The following is a 17,879-nucleotide window of genomic DNA, read 5'->3' as shown; positions in this document are numbered from 1 at the left end:
CTGCATTTTTACATAGGAGAGGTGAAGGATCAAACCTGTAATAATGAATGGATTACACATGTGGATGTTAATGGCACAACTGTAGCACTGAAAATGGATACAGGGGCCCAGGCGAACATCCTGTCATGGATCGAGTTCCTTAAACTATGGATGAAACTTAAAATCTCTCGTAAGAAGCAGAATCTGTGCAACTACAAAGATGAGCCAATCCCCACTAAAGGTACATGCAGATTGACATTGAAATGCATAGAGAAAATGGTCTATACACTGTTTTCTGTAGTGACGGAAGAACGACAGCCTATTCTGGGGTTACGAGCATGTTGAGAAGCTGGGCTGATAAAGAGAGTTCACGTTATTGACAGTGAAGCAGTGAAGTAGTGCAGCTAGCCTCCGAGTAAAGGGCTGGACTCAGCTGCACAATGAGATAACAACAGAGTTCCCAGAAGTGTTTGAAGGCATAGGGAAGCTGCCAGGTAAAGGCTAGATACAGCTCCAGATGCAGAACCTGTCATTCACCCAGCCAGCAAAGTGCAATTTGCACTTATGAAGATATTAAAAAATGAACTGGACAGGCTGACAGAACTGGGAAACCTACAGAGTGGGTCAACTCACTAGTGATAAATGAAAAGAAAGAAAACTGTGGCTGTGTTTGACACCAAATGACCTGAATAAATGGATTAAAAGAACATTTCAGGTTGCCCACTAAAGCTGACATCCCTTCGGAAGGTAGTTTCCTAAGACTACCTTTCTGAATGTGCTCAGCTCCGAAGGGATTTCTCAGGACCGTTTCCCATATCTTTAAAGGCATGGAAAGAGTGGGGGTGTTTTTAGATGATGCGATAGTATGGGACAACTCCCAGACTGACCACAACTCCCAGCTGAGGGAAGTACTGAAAAAGGCACAGAAATCAGGGCTCAAACTGAAAAAGAAAAAGTGTGAGTTTGGATTGAGGGAGCTGACATACCTGGGTGACAAGTTGTTAGGAAAAGGGTTCGGCCCAACCCTGAGAAAACAAAGGCAGTGGAGGAGATGCCACAACCAACAAACAAGACTGAACTGCAGAGGGCATTAAGCTTAGTTTAATTGTACGGGCAGGTTTATTCAAACTTGTCAACAAACACCAAGGCACCCAGAAGTCTGTTGGAAGAAAACACGGAAAGGCAGTGGTCACATGAGCATGTCCATGCCTGAAAAGTAGCCTTGTACAAGAGCCAGTACCCAAGTTCTACGACCCCTGCAAACCAGTGAAGGTGTCCACTGGTGCATCAAAGAATGGACTAGGAGCTGTATTACTACAGCAACATGATGGTGACTGTCTGTGAATGTTCTCCTTCATCCAGGTCGTCATGGTTATGCAAAGGAGTTGAATCAAGTGCAACTGGACTTGGTATATATCCGTGAAGACGTTTCGCCTCTCATCCAAGAGGCTTCCTCAGCTCGTGCCTTCCTGACTAGACCAAGCTAGTCTGACTGGCTGGTGATGAGACTCAGGGGAGCCACACATATCAATAGCACCGATAACGACGGGCGCGGCCAAACATCTGTACACAAAAGAGCCACTCATATCTATGGCTGGTGATGCCACATGTATGGGAGGAGGCATGTGGCAGTCTGCAGCCCTCCCCGGATCAGCGGAGGGGGTGGAGCAGCGACTGAGTCGGGTAACTGGCCAAGTACAATTGTGGAGAAAAAAAAAAGGGGGGGGGGGTCCTAAAAAAAAAGAAGAAAATAAATGCTGTGTCCAGATGAAGTGATCCAACTTTGTGGGAACTTGTTCTCTGAGTGAAGTTGTGTTTGAGTGGCTGCTCTTGGTGTGTGAGGGGTGCTGTTGTCCCCTGGGGCCTCGTTCGGGCCCCGGGACAGTTTGGCTGCTGTGTGTTTTGGTACCTCTAGAGCCAGAATGAGTCGACCCTGAGCCAATCCCATCAGCATATGGGTCAAAACCGAAAACACCTCAGGACTGGTACACATCTCTCCCTGAAACACACACACACACACATCTTATTTTCCCAAATTTTTCCAAGTTTAGATAAAAGAATGTTAGAAATCATTTAGACAAAAAAAATTCAACAAACTCTTTACAAGTCATATTTCATTTAAATTATATATAAAATAAGAAATGATAATCCATCCATCCATCCCTCCATCCATCATCCACCAATCCATCCATCCATCCATCATCCACCAATCCATCCCTCCATCCATCATCCATCCATCCATCCCTCCGTCCATCATCCACCCATCCATCCCTCCGTCCATCATCCACCCATCCATCCCTCCATCCATCATCCACCAATCCATCCCTCCATCCATCATCCACCCATCCATCCCTCCGTCCATCATCCACCAATCCATCCATCCATCCTTTATCCGAACCACTTATCCTGCTCCCAGGGTTGCGGGGATGCTGGAGCTTATCTCAGCAGCCATTGGGCGGCAGGTGGGGAGACACCCTGGACAGGCCGTCAGGCCATCACAGGGCCTACATACTAGGGACAACTTAGTACGGCCGATTCACCTGACCTGCATGTCTTTGATTCACTTGACCTGCATGTCTTTGATTCACTTGACCTACATGTCGTTGACTCACCTGACCTACATGTCTTTGACTCACCTGACCTACCTTTCTTTGAGTCACCTGACCTACATGTCTTTGATTTACCTGACCTACATGTCTTTGATTCACCTGACCTACATGTCTTTGAGTCACCTGACCTACATGTCTTTGATTCACCTGACCTACATGTCTTTGAGTCACCTGACCTACATGTCTTTGATTTACCTGACCTACATGTCTTTGATTCACCTGACCTACATGTCTTTGATTCACCTGACCTACATGTCTTTGACTCACCTGACCTACATGTCTTTGAGTCACCTGACCTACATGTCTTTGAGTCACCTGACCTACATGTCTTTGATTTACCTGACCTACATGTCTTTGATTCACCTGACCTACATGTCTTTGACTCACCTGACCTACATGTCTTTGAGTCACCTGACCTACATGTCTTTGATTCACCTGACCTACATGTCTTTGACTCACCTGACCTACATGTCTTTGAGTCACCTGACCTACATGTCTTTGATTCACCTGACCTACATGTCTTTGATTCACCTGACCTACATGTCTTTGATTCACCTGACCTACATGTCTTTGATTCACCTGACCTACATGTCTTTGATTTACCTGACCTACATGTCTTTGATTTACCTGATCTACATGTCTTTGAGTCACCTGACCTACATGTCTTTGATTCACCTGACCTACCTTTCTTTGAGTCACCTGACCTACATGTCTTTGATTCACCTGACCTACATGTCTTTGATTCACCTGACCTACATGTCTTTGAGTCACCTGACCTACATGTCTTTGAGTCACCTGACCTACATGTCTTTGACTCACCTGACCTACATGTCTTTGAGTCACCTGACCTACATGTCTTTGACTCACCTGACCTACATGTCTTTGAGTCACCTGACCTACATGTCTTTGATTCACCTGACCTACATGTCTTTGACTCACCTGACCTACATGTCTTTGATTTACCTGACCTACATGTCTTTGACTCACCTGACCTACATGTCTTTGAGTCACCTGACCTACATGTCTTTGATTCACCTGACCTACCTTTCTTTGAGTCACCTGACCTACATGTCTTTGATTCACCTGACCTACATGTCTTTGACTCACCTGACCTACATGTCTTTGAGTCACCTGACCTACATGTCTTTGAGTCACCTGACCTACATGTCTTTGATTTACCTGACCTACATGTCTTTGATTCACCTGACCTACATGTCTTTGACTCACCTGACCTACATGTCTTTGAGTCACCTGACCTACATGTCTTTGATTCACCTGACCTACATGTCTTTGAGTCACCTGACCTACATGTCTTTGAGTCACCTGACCTACATGTCTTTGACTCACCTGACCTACATGTCTTTGAGTCACCTGACCTACATGTCTTTGATTCACCTGACCTACATGTCTTTGACTCACCTGACCTACATGTCTTTGAGTCACCTGACCTACATGTCTTTGATTCACCTGACCTACATGTCTTTGATTCACCTGACCTACATGTCTTTGATTCACCTGACCTACATGTCTTTGAGTCACCTGACCTACATGTCTTTGATTTACCTGACCTACATGTCTTTGATTCACCTGACCTACATGTCTTTGACTCACCTGACCTACATGTCTTTGATTCACCTGACCTACATGTCTTTGACTCACCTGACCTACATGTCTTTGAGTCACCTGACCTACATGTCTTTGATTCACCTGACCTACATGTCTTTGATTTACCTGACCTACATGTCTTTGATTCACCAGACCTACATGTCTTTGACTCACCTGACCTACATGTCTTTGATTCACCTGACCTACATGTCTTTGATTTACCTGACCTACATGTCTTTGATTCACCTGACCTACATGTCTTTGATTCACCTGACCTACATGTCTTTGATTCACCTGACCTGCATGTCTTTGATTCCCCTGACCTGCATGTCTTTGATTCACCTGACCTACATGTCTTTGATTCACCTGACCTACATGTCTTTGATTCACCTGACCTACATGTCTTTGATTCACCTGACCTACATGTCTTTGACTCACCTGACCTACATGTCTTTGATTCACCTGACCTACATGTCTTTGATTCACCTGACCTACATGTCTTTGACTCACCTGACCTACATGTCTTTGACTCACCTGACCTACATGTCTTTGATTTACCTGACCTACATGTCTTTGGACTGTGGGAGGAAACCGCAGCCCCCGGAGGAAACCTACGCAGACATGGGGAGAACATGCAAACTCCACACAGAGGACGACCCGGGACGACCCCCAAGGTTGGACTACCCCAGGGCTCGAACCCAGGACCTTCTTGCTGTGAGGTGACTGCGCTAACCACTGCGCCACCGTGCCACAAGAAATGAAAAAACAAATTATTTAAATTTAATTTATATATTATTATTTTAAATTATATTATATTCCAATTATATATTTGTTAAATTACATACATTATATTATTATATATCATATCATTATTATATCATTATATTAAATTATATTAGATTTAAATTATATATTTGTTTTAAATTACATTATATATTATATGATTATCATATTATTATTTTAAATTATATTACATTTAAATCATTTAAAATTGTAAAACGTTTGGTATTTTTTAAGAAACAATAAAAGGAAATAAAAGTAAATAATGCCAGCAGCAGGTACATTACTAAAGAGCAGGTGCCACGCGGAACAGAAGGTGATGGACAGCCCAGACCTCTAGTGAAGGTTTTGTGCAGCCTGCTGAGAATGGTTCTGTTAAGAGTGAAGTGTGGTGGTAAACCTGGTTTCTGATAACAGTGAAGTGTGGTGGTAAACCTGGTTTCTGATAAGAGTGAAGTGTGGTGGTAAACCTGGTTTCTGATAAGAGTGAAGTGTGGTGGTAAACCTGGTTTCTGATAGCAGTGAAGTGTGGTGGTAAACCTGGTTTCTGATAAGAGTGAAGTGTGGTGGTAAACCTGGTTTCTGATAACAGTGAAGTGTGGTGGTAAACCTGGTTTCTGATAGCAGTGAAGTGTGGTGGTAAACCTGGTTTCTGATAACAGTGAAGTGTGGTGGTAAACCTGGTTTCTGATAGCAGTGAAGTGTGGTGGTAAACCTGGTTTCTGATAGCAGTGAAGTGTGGTGGTAAACCTGGTTTCTGATAAGAGTGAAGTGTGGTGGTAAACCTGGTTTCTGATAACAGTGAAGTGTGGTGGTAAACCTGGTTTCTGATAGCAGTGAAGTGTGGTGGTAAACCTGGTTTCTGATAAGAGTGAAGTGTGGTGGTAAACCTGGTTTCTGATAGCAGTGAAGTGTGGTGGTAAACGTGGTTTCTGATAACAGTGAAGTGTGGTGGTAAACCTGGTTTCTGATAGCAGTGAAGTGTGGTGGTAAACCTGGTTTCTGATAACAGTGAAGTGTGGTGGTAAACCTGGTTTCTGATAAGAGTGAAGTGTGGTGGTAAACCTGGTTTCTGATAGCAGTGAAGTGTGGTGGTAAACCTGGTTTCTGATAACAGTGAAGTGTGGTGGTAAACCTGGTTTCTGATAAGAGTGAAGTGTGGTGGTAAACCTGGTTTCTGATAGCAGTGAAGTGTGGTGGTAAACGTGGTTTCTGATAACAGTGAAGTGTGGTGGTAAACCTGGTTTCTGATAGCAGTGAAGTGTGGTGGTAAACCTGGTTTCTGATAACAGTGAAGTGTGGTGGTAAACCTGGTTTCTGATAAGAGTGAAGTGTGGTGGTAAACCTGGTTTCTGATAGCAGTGAAGTGTGGTGGTAAACCTGGTTTCTGATAACAGTGAAGTGTGGTGGTAAACCTGGTTTCTGATAGCAGTGAAGTGTGGTGGTAAACGTGGTTTCTGATAACAGTGAAGTGTGGTGGTAAACCTGGTTTCTGATAACAGTGAAGTGTGGTGGTAAGAGAGTCAGAGATATACGTTTCTCAGGGAGGACAGAGAGTTTAGGAGCAGGGCCAGCTGACTGTTTCTCTATTTCTGTCATTTATTCATGTCTTCCATGCTGAACTGCTACACTGGACTGAGAGACAACACACTCCTCTGTCCTGCATGCAACTACTTTCAGCACGCACCCCCAGAGAGCAGGGAGGGCTATCAGCTGAGTAGCGTGGCCCTTCGACCACATGACCTCTTCTGAGTAAGCGCTCAGCTAGTAGAGGTGGTGACTGGCAGCAGACATGCTGCTCTGCCCCTGGACAGCTCGACATGGTTGTGAATAAATTCACTTTTAGAGCAGAAGACCATCCGAGCAAAGATGCAGATGACTTCATCTTCTCCAAGGTGGACCTCATGCGCGGATACCACCAGGTGCTGGTCCGCCCGAAGGATGTGCCAAGGATGGCAGTAATCACGCCGTTCGGCCTGTTCCGAGTTCCTGAGGATGCCATTTGGGCTCAAGGGGGCTGCACAGACCTTTCAGCGGCTCATGGACTCTGTGCTGCGAGATATGCTGTTCCTGTTTGTTTACCTGGACGACATTGTCATGGCCAGTACGTCTGCAGCGGAGCACCTGGTCCACCTCCGGCAGCTGTTTGAACGGCTCAGCCAGCATGGGTTCATCGTCAACCCAGCAAAGTGTCAGTTGGGCCTGCCAGCCATTGATTTCCTCGGGCATCGGGCTACAAAGGACGGAGCAACCCCCCTCCCCAACAAGGTGGACGCCGTCGCCAGGTTCCCACGCCCGAACACGGTGAAGTCCCTGCAGGAGTTCCTGGGCATGGTGAACTTTTACAACCGGTTCATTCCCCAGGCGGCTCATTTCATGCGCCGCCTGTATGAGGCTCTAAAGGGTAAGGACCCCAACTGCCCAGTGGACTGGTCGGAAGAGAGAAACCGGGCGTTTGAGGATGCTAAGGCTGCGCTGGCTGATGCCGCCTTGCTGGTGCACCCATCACCAACTGCCCCAGTAGCACTCACCACGGATGCCTCAGATTATGCCGTGGGGGCAGTGTATGAGCAGTGGGTGGGTGGAGCCTGGCAGCCGCTTGCTTTTTTCAGCTGCCAGCTGCGCAGCAGTGTGAGGAAATACAGTACCTTCGACCAGGAGCTTCTTGGCCTGTTTCTCACCATCCGCCGCTTCCGGTTCCTGCTGGAAGGCCACTGGCTCTCTGTGTTTGTGGACCACAAGCCGCTGACATTCTCCATGGCCAAAGCCGCCAAGCCGTGGTCTGGGCTCCAACAGTGCCATCTCTCTTACATCGCTTAGTTCACCACTGACATCCAGCACGTCGCTGGCAAGGACAACTTCATCGCCGACTGCCTCTTCCGGGCGATGTCGGGGGCCGTTCACTTGGGACTTGACTATGCAGCCATGGCTGCAGACCAGGCTGCTGACACAGAGGTGCAGGCCTACTGGACTACTGACATCAGGCTGCAGTTGAAGGATGTGGTGTTCGACAACACCGGGGCCACGCTTCTCTGTGACATCTCCACGGGTCAGCCCTGGCCCATGGTGCCCACGGGCTGGCAGCGATGGGTTTTCGACGCCATCCATGGCCTTTCATACCCAGGCGTGAAGGCATCAATGAAGTTGGTGGGGGCCAAGTTCGTGTGGCATGGCCTCAGGAAGGACGTCAAGGACTGGGCGGGCACCTGCGAGGTGTGTCAGCGCTCCAAGGTTCACCGCCACACCAAGGCACCCCCGGCACTGTTCCCAGTGCTTGGGAGGCGTTTAGACCATGTCAATGTGGACCTAGTAGGACCCCTTCCCTCCTCCCGTGGTTTCACTCATCTCCTTACCATGGTGGACAGGACCACTAGGTGGCCAGAGGCTATTCCGTTGTTAACCACCATGTCTACTGAGTTGGCCCGGGCGTTCATTGGGTCCTGGGTAGCCCGGTTTGGCACGCCATCTGACCTCACTTCTGACCCGGGCCCGCAGTTCACATCCGAGATCTGGACTGCAGTCGCTGAAAGCCTAGGGGTGAAGCTGCACCACACCACGGCGTACAACCCGCAGGACAACGGTTTATGTGAGCGGTTTCATCGTTCTATGAAGGCCGCTCTTCGAGCCAGCCTCACAGACAGTAGCTGGGTCGACCGGCTCCCATGGGTCATGCTTGGCCTGCGGACCGCCCCTAAGGAAGACCTCCAGTCCTCGTCGGCCGAGCTGGTTTACGGCCAGCCACTGTGGGTCCCGGGGGAATTTCTCCCAGACAGCACAGCACCCTGATCTGCTGCCCGCCAACAGGCTGTGTTCCAGGACGCTGCCAGCGTTTTCACTCCAGTCCCAACTTCGCAGCACGGCCTCCCTCGGTCTTACATCCCGAAGGACCTGCAGTCGGTCGGGTACGTCTTCATCCGATATGATGCCCACCGTACCCCCCTGTAGCCCCCCTACGATGGCCCCTTCCGTGTCCTGGCGGCGGGGGCTAAGAACTTTGTTGTGGATGTCGGTGGTAAGTAGGAGTGGGTTTCGGTGGACCGCCTCAAGCCGGCTCACAGGCCGGTTCAACTGGCCCAGCCCACTTGGCATAGACACCCCCCTGCCCCTACACCCGTCAAGAGGAGCCATTTTGGCCGCATTATTTGTCCCCTGCCACGTTGATTTTTTTTCTTTTTGTCATGGTGAATTCTGGGGGGGCGTGTGTAGTGACCTACTTGCAGGTTATGTATTCACCATGCGGGCCAGAGACGGTCCCTTTAAGACAGTGGGCAGGGGTTAGCAAGGGGTATTGTGGGTAGACACGAGGCTGAGGTTTAGTAGAGTGAACTGCTGACTTAGTTTTAGTTGGAGGAAATAAACGACCCCATGGCTGAGTGGTCAAAAGGAGAAGTGGTCTCATCTCCTTTCTTTCATCCTCCACAATACAATATAATATTATATCATATGATATAATATAAGATAATATAAGATAATATGGCTTGGCAGCCTGTCCAGGGTGTCTCCCTGCCTGCCGCCCAGTGACTGCTGGGATAGGCTCCAGCATCCCCACGACCCTGAGAGCAGGGTAAGTGGTTAAGACAATGGATGGATGGATAATATACTATAATACAGTATAATATAATACAACATAATATCATATCATTTTATATAATACTATAACATAATATTATATAATATAATATAACTGTTTACCTTTGGGTCTCCAACCAAAGTGTCAAAACCCGCTGCCACCAGGACCAACTGGGGCTGAAACTAAAAACACAAAGAAATGAGAAAGTCTCTACCCTGTATGTGAACTGGGACAGGGTATTCCCAGTCCACCAGTCCACATATCATCCAAACTCTATGTGTGTGCGTGTGTGTGTTGTGTGTGTGTGTACATTACCTCATAAGCCACAGGTAGCAGCAGCTGTTGAAATGCGGCGATGTAGTCAGCATCTTTCATCCCAGTCTGAACAAAAACATCACACATTCCCACATCATGTCTTACTGCACACACAATAAGCCAGGTAAGAAAATCCCAGAAAGCTGAATCATCTGGACACAACGTTTAGTGGGGGAACCGTTTCCCCATCATCCAAGTGACCTCTTCCATCTCACCTGACTGCAGGTACCCCACCTTATAAACAATACAGTGACTGCAGGTACCCCACCGTTATAAACAATACAGTGACTGCAGGTACCCCCACCCTTATAAACAATACAGTGGCTGCAGGTACCCCACCTTATAAACAATACAGTGGCTGCAGGTACTCCACCTTATAAACAATACAGTGACTGCAGGTACCCCACCGTTATAAACAATACAGTGGCTGCAGGTACTCCACCTTATAAACAATACAGTGACTGCAGGTACCCCCACTCTTATAAACAATACAGTGGCTGCAGGTACCCCACCTTATAAACAATACAGTGGCTGCAGGTACCCCCACCCTTATAAACAATACAGTGGCTGCAGGTACCCCACCTTATAAACAATACAGTGGCTGCAGGTACCCCACCTTATAAACAATACAGTGGCTGCAGGTACCCCACCTTATAAACAATACAGTGACTGCAGGTACCCCCACTCTTATAAACAATACAGTGGCTGCAGGTACCCCACCTTATAAACAATACAGTGGCTGCAGGTACCCCCACCCTTATAAACAATACAGTGGCTGCAGGTACCCCACCTTATAAACAATACAGTGGCTGCAGGTACCCCACCTTATAAACAATACAGTGGCTGCAGGTACCCCACCTTATAAACAATACAGTGACTGCAGGTACTCCACCTTATAAACAATACACTGACTGCAGGTACCCCACCCTTATAAACAATACAGTGACTGCAGGTACCCCACCCTTATAAACAATACAGTGGCTGCAGGTACCCCACCCTTATAAACAATACAGTGACTGCAGGTACCCCCACCCTTATAAACAATACAGTGGCTGCAGGTACCCCACCTTATAAACAATACAGTGGCTGCAGGTACTCCACCTTATAAACAATACAGTGGCTGCAGGTACTCCACCTTATAAACAATACAGTGACTGTAGGTACCCCACCCTTATAAACAATACAGTGACTGCAGGTACTCCACCCTCATAAACAATACAGTGACTGTAGGTACTCCGCCCTTATAAACAATACAGTGACTGCAGGTACTCCACCCTCATAAACAATACAGTGACTGCAAGTACCCCGCCCTTATAAACAATACAGTGACTGTAGGTACCCCGCCCTTATAAACAATACAGTGGCATAACGACCCAAACCAACAACCGGTTTCATATGCAAATTGCCATGAATTTTTTAAAATGTAATTGAAAATGTTTATTTGGGAAGGGACTATGTACATTAATCAACATTTGAAACAAGTGTGAATGTACCCAAGTTAGCTAATAGGCTAGTTTCCACCAGCAGTCCCTTTGCCTGATGTTGTTAGGCATCATCAGGCAACAACATGTGTACTATTCACAGAGGATCGGGGAATAGGATGGTGACAGATGTACCCCCCCCCCCCAAGTTCAGGGATGGTCATTCCCTCGTCACACAGATGGCCTCTTTGACTCCCCGTTCCAACATTCAAACCAGCGTTCCTCCCTATCAAGGATGTGTACATCCTTGATACAAAAAGGTGATAGATGGTGTGAAGCTGTTAGAACAGCACAATGCTACTGACAGAACGTTGTACCACAGATTATACCCAGGGGGCGCTACACCAAGTCTGTATGAGTTACCTAAGATACATGAACAGGATGTGCCAGTAAGGCTCATTACTAGTATGATTAAGTCAGTGACCTCTAACCTCTCTGAGTTTCTGACATCTGTTCTGAACCCGCTGGTGGGCAGTAATGAACACCACATCCACAACACTGGATGTTGTGGATGAGGTGAGGGACGTCATTATGGAGGGGATGAAACAATGGTGTCTTATGATAAGTTTCTTTTCACATGTGTTTCTGTTGATGAAGCAGTGGAGGTAGTCTGTATGAAATTACAAAACGACCCCACCCTTAGCAATAGCACCACCCTTAACACTGTCCAAGTGTGTCTGCTCCCGAAGCTGTGTCTTCAGTCTACGTACTTCACATACAGGGGGCAGTACTATAGACAGAGGCATGGGTGTGTTATGGGTTCCCCAGTCTCACTTGTAGTGGCCAACTTCTATATGGAGGAAGTGGAAAAGAGGCTCTGATGTCCTATCCAGGGACACCACCTAGCCATTGGTTCAGATTTGTGGTCAACACTGTTTCACATCCTTGATAGGGAGGAATGCTGGTTTGAACGGGGAGTCAAAGAGGCCATCTATGTGAAGAGGGAACGACAATCCCTGAACTGAGGGGGGGGGGGGGTTAAGAGTACATCTGTCACCATCTTACAATGCTGTGATTGCAACTATTCCCCAATCCTCTGTGAATAGTACAAATGACTTTTGAAACTCTACTTAATGGTCATGGCAATTTGCATATGAAACTGGTTGTTGGTTTCAGTCTTTATGCAACTGTGCTGTTTGTAAGGGTGAGGTACCTGCAGTCACTGTACTGTTTATAAGGGTGGGGTACCTGCAGTCGGGTGAGACTGAAGAGGTCACTTAGATGAGTGATTAAACGTTTCTCTCACTACACGTTGTGTCCAGACGAACTGATTCACCTTTCCAGGATTCCTACATCACCTCAATTACTGCCATCTAACTGTTTGGAGACCAAAGCACAGAGCCACAGAAATATCTTTCCCATGATGGATGAGAGAGAAGAAACCGAGACAGACAGACAGACAGACAGACAGACAGACAGACAGACAGACAGACAGACAGACAGACAGACAGACAGACAGACAGACAGACAGACAGACAGACAGACAGACAGACAAGACAGGCAGACAAGACAGGCAGGCAGACAGACAGACAGGCAGGCAGGTAGGTAGGTATGTAGGTAGGTATGTAGGTAGGTACTTTGTTCCAGGCCAGGTTGATGTTGTAGCCCTGGCCAGTGCCTGTGCCAACTGCTTGACTCCCAGACTCTGGTAGGTGAGGCCAGAAGGAGCCCTGCTCATGTCTATGGACGGAGAAATAGAGAACACTGGAGAGAGAGAGAGAGAGAGAGAGAGAGAGAGAGAGAGAGAGAGAGAGAGAGAGAGAGAGAGAGAGAGAGAGAGAGAGAGAGGGAGAGAGAGAAAACATGTCAATGGCCTGTACAACATAATACAAGTTCACCTTTATAAATAGGTAAGTACATACTATATTTTTTCACACAATATATTCATTATTGTATATACACCCATCAGCCAAAACATTAAAACCATCTGCCTAATATTGTGTAGGTCCCCCTCGTGCTGTCAAAACAGCTCTGACCCATCGAGGCATGGACTCCACAAGACCTGTGAAGGTGTCCTCTGGTATCTGCACCAAGACATGAGCAGCAGATCCTTTAAGTCTTTGAGTTGTGAGGTGGGGCCTCCATGGATCAGACTTGGTTTTCCAGCACATCCCACAGATGCTAGATCAGACTGAGATCTGGAAAATTTGGAGGCCAAGGCAACACCTTGGACTCTTTGTCATGTTCCTCAAACCATTCCTGAACAATGTGTGCAGTGTAGCAGGACACATTATCCTGCTGGAAGGGACCACTGCCATCAGGGAATACCATTGCCATGAAGAGGTGTACTTGCTCTGGAACAATGTTTAGGTCGGTGGTATGTGTCAAAGTAACATCCACATGAATACCAGGACCCAAGGTTTCCCAGCAGAACATTGTCCAGAGCATCACACTGCCTCTGCCGGCTTGCCTTCTTCCCATAGTGCATCCTGGTGCCATCTCTTCCCCAGGTAAATGATGCAGATGTACTCGGCCATCCACAGGATGTAAAAGAAAACATGATTCATCAGATCAGGCCACCTTCTTCCATTGAGCCATGGTCCAGTTCTGATACTCAAGTGCCCATTGTAGGCACTTTCGGCAGAGGACAAGGGTAATTATGGGCACTCAGAATGGTCTACAGCTACGCAGCCCATACGAATCAAGCTGAAATGTGTTGTGTGTACTGGCCCCTTTCCATCATAGCCAGCATGAACTTTTTCAGCAATTTGAGCTACAGTAGTTCTTCTGTGGGCTCGGACGAGGCGAGACAGCAAGCTTTCGCTCCCCACGCACATCAATGGGCCTTGGGTGCTCATGACCCTGTCACCAGTTTGTCCTTGGGCCATTTTTGGTAGATACTGACCACTGCATACTGCAAACACCCCACAAGACCTGCGTTTTAGAGATGCTCTGACCCAGTTATCTAGCCATCACTATTTGGCCCTTGGCAAAAGTCACTCAGATCCTTACACTTGCCCATTTTCCCTGCTTCCAACACATCAACTTCAAGATATCCAAAGGAGTTGAATCAAGTGCAACTGGACTTGGTATATATCCGTGAAGACGTTTCGCCTCTCATCCAAGAGGCTTCCTCACTTCGTGCCTTTCTGACTAGATGAAGCTAGTCTGACTGGCTGCTGATGAGACTCAGAATTTATCCTCTTGGAGTTGTTGTCAGAGCTATTGATGTCCATGGCTCTTTGTGTCCCGATGTTTACCAACGCCAGTCGCTAACAGAGCCATAGATGAGTGGTTCTTTTGTGTACCGATGTTTGGCCGCGCCCGTCGTTATCGGAGCTATTGATTTGCAAGAAAAGAAAAAAGAGCCACTCATATCTATGGCTCTGTTAGCGACAGGCGTTGGTAAACATCAGGACACAAAGAGCCATGGACATCTATAGCTCTGACATCGACTCCAAGAGGATGAATTCTGAGTCTCATCACCACTACTGCTACTGCTGTCTTCTGTTTCTTGTCGACCACCACAGTGTCTGGTTGGTTAGCCAGCACCTGCTTGTCAGTCTGGAACTTGAAGTCCCACAGGATCTTAGCTCTGCCATTTTCAACAACCTTTGGCGGTGTCTCCCATTTGGACTTGGGGACTTCCAGTCTGTATTCAGTACAGCTGTTGCTGTACACGATCCCAGCCACTTGGTTATGTCTTTCAGCGTACGCTTCCCCAGCTAGCATTTTACATCCTGCTACTAAATGCTGGACTGTCTCAGAGGCATCTTTGCACAGCCTGCATCTTGGGTCTTGTCTGGTGTGGTAGACCCCTGCCTCAACCGATCTGGTCCTGAGTGCCTGTTCTTGTGCTGCTATGGTCAGAGCCTCTGTGATGTCCTTCAGTCCAGCCTTTTCTAGCCACTGGTAGGATTTCTTGATATCAGCTACATCTTCTATCTGTCGATGGTACATCCCATGGAGGCCTTGATCTTCCAGGATTTCTCCTCTTCTTCCTCTGCACTCTGCCTTCTTCTGCCTGAGGTACTCACTCAGCAGTTCATCCTGGGAGGCCCTCTTTCTGATGTACGCATGGATGTTCCTTGTTTCATCCTGGATAGTGGCCCTGACACTCACTAACCCTCAGCCCCTATCTTTTCACTTATCGTACGGTCTCAGGCTGCTGGATTTCCGAGTGGAACCATACATATAAACAAACAATCTAATCGGATAATAGAGATAGACAGGAGGGTCTCATGACCAGACTGAAGCTGAGGTTGCTGTAATCAGGTCTGAGTCCACAGATATGCATCTGGAACAACAGCTAACCCTTATCTTTTTTTCTTTTTGAATTTTCCCCCTTTTTCTCCACAATTGTACTTGACCAACTACTCTTCCGAGCCGTCCCGGTCGCTGCTCCAACCCCTCTGCCAATCCGGGGAGGGCTGCAGACTACCACATACTTCCTCCGATACATGTGGAGTCGCCAGCCACTTCTTTACACCTGAGAGTGAGGAGTTTCACCAGGGGTACGTAGCATGTGGGAGGATCATGCTATTCCCCCCAGTTTCCCCTCCCTCCCAAACAGGCGCCCCGACCGACCAGAGGAGGCACTAGTGCAGCGACCAGGACACATACCCACATCCAGCTTCCCACCTGCAGACACAGCCAATTGTGTCTGGAGGGACACCCGACCAAGCTGGAGGTAACACGGGGATTCGAACTGGCGATCCCCGTGTTGGTAGGCAACGAAATAGATCACCATGCTTCCCGAACGCCCAGGTAACCCGTAACTTAAACAAACATAAATACCTTAAACACTTGACTGAACCATGATCACTTTTCACTCTCAGGTCTGTTCAGCCAGGACCCAGCCCAGAGACGGGGAGCAGGATTGGTTAGTTCTCAGGCTGGTTCAGCCAGGACCCAGCCCAGAGACGGGGAGCAGGATTGGTTAGTTCTCAGGCCAATTCAGCCAGGACCCAGCCCAGAGACGGGGAGCAGGATTGGTTAGTTCTCAGGTCAGTTCAGCCAGGACCCGGCCCAGAGACGGGGAGCAGGATTGGTTAGTTCTCAGGTCAGTTCAGCCAGGACTCGGCCCAGAGACGGGGAGCAGGATTGGTTAGTTCTCAGGTCAGTTCAGCCAGGACTCGGCCCAGAGACGGGGAGCAGGATTGGTTAGTTCTCAGGTCAGTTCAGCCAGGACTCGGCCCAGAGACGGGGAGCAGGATTGGTTAGTTCTCAGGTCAGTTCAGCCAGGACCCGGCCCAGAGACAGGGAGCAGGATTGGTTAGTTCTCAGGTCAGTTCAGCCAGGACCCGGCCCAGAGACAGGGGAGCAGGATTGGTTAGTTCTCAGGTCAGTTCAGCCAGGACCCGGCCCAGAGACGGGGAGCAGGATTGGTTAGCTCTCAGGTAAGTTCAGCCAGGACTCGGCCCAGAGACGGGGAGCAGGATTGGTTAGTTCTCAGGTCAGTTCAGCCAGGACTCAGCCCAGAGACAGGGAGCAGGATTAGTTAGTTCTCAGGTCAGTTCAGCCAGGACTCGGCCCAGAGACGGGGAGCAGGATTGGTTAGTTCTCAGGTCAGTTCAGCCAGGACTCGGCCCAGAGACGGGGAGCAGGATTGGTTAGTTCTCAGGTCAGTTCAGCCAGGACCCGGCCCAGAGACGGGGAGCAGGATTGGTTAGCTCTCAGGTAAGTTCAGCCAGGACTCGGCCCAGAGACGGGGAGCAGGATTGGTTAGTTCTCAGGTCAGTTCAGCCAGGACTCAGCCCAGAGACAGGGAGCAGGATTAGTTAGTTCTCAGGTCAGTTCAGCCAGGACTCGGCCCAGAGACGGGGAGCAGGATTGGTTAGTTCTCAGGTCAGTTCAGCCAGGACTCGGCCCAGAGACGGGGAGCAGGATTGGTTAGTTCTCAGGTCAGTTCAGCCAGGACTCGGCCCAGAGACGGGGAGCAGGATTGGTTAGTTCTCAGGTCAGTTCAGCCAGGACTCGGCCCAGAGACGGGGAGCAGGATTGGTTAGTTCTCCGGTCAGTTCAGCCAGGACCCGGCCCAGAGACGGGGAGCAGGATTGGTTAGTTCTCAGGTCAGTTCAGCCAGGACCCGGCCCAGAGACAGGGAGCAGGATTGGTTAGTTCTCTCAATCAGATCTTCAAGTGATAACAGTGCTGCTGGATTTCCATTCTGCCACATAAGTATCAGTGCTTCACTTCATATTAAATCCTGCTGAAGAAGAAGATGTCCGACTAACCTCCCAGGTGCTCATGGGTAATGAGAGACAATACAGTACTTTTGTGTAGGTGTTAAACACCTTCCTCACAATAAGCTCTCAATCAGCCATTCACAACATGAAGGAGGCGAGGAAGTGTTAAATTGTCCTACCTGGGGTCCTCCTGGAAGATATACTGAATGCCCTGGCCGTGGTGGACATCCCAGTCTACTATCAGTACTCTGAGAGAGAGACAGAGAGACAGACAGACAGACAGACACACAGAGGTTTAAGTTTGAAATATTTCTTAAAAACAACTGAAGAATTTTCAAATAAATGAGGTACCTGTTATCGTACCGGCATGATACAGCAACTGACATGAGGCACCTTCATGAAAGTATGAGCT

The 17,879-nt window shown here is 48.3% G+C and overlaps 1 protein-coding gene across 3 annotated transcripts in view; it reads right to left on the bottom strand.

The window, feature by feature from the left end:
• hdac6 (histone deacetylase 6) overlaps positions 1–17,879 on the bottom strand; it is a 56,042-nt gene that overhangs the window by 29,622 nt on the left and 8,541 nt on the right. For all 3 annotated transcript variants that reach the window (XM_056274064.1, XM_056274065.1, XM_056274066.1), the window contains exons 10-14: positions 17,647–17,715; positions 12,917–13,043; positions 9,859–9,924; positions 9,666–9,725; positions 1,889–1,978 (exon numbers count right to left, since the gene is read on the bottom strand). In XM_056274064.1, coding sequence (XP_056130039.1) covers positions 1,889–1,978; positions 9,666–9,725; positions 9,859–9,924; positions 12,917–13,043; positions 17,647–17,715 — 412 coding nt within the window. The remainder of the gene's footprint in view (positions 1–1,888; positions 1,979–9,665; positions 9,726–9,858; positions 9,925–12,916; positions 13,044–17,646; positions 17,716–17,879) is intronic.

Source organism: Lampris incognitus, chromosome 2 (genome assembly GCF_029633865.1).
Source record: "Lampris incognitus isolate fLamInc1 chromosome 2, fLamInc1.hap2, whole genome shotgun sequence".
Lineage (NCBI taxonomy): Eukaryota > Metazoa > Chordata > Actinopteri > Lampriformes > Lampridae > Lampris > Lampris incognitus.
This window is presented reverse-complemented; position numbering and strand designations above follow the sequence as displayed.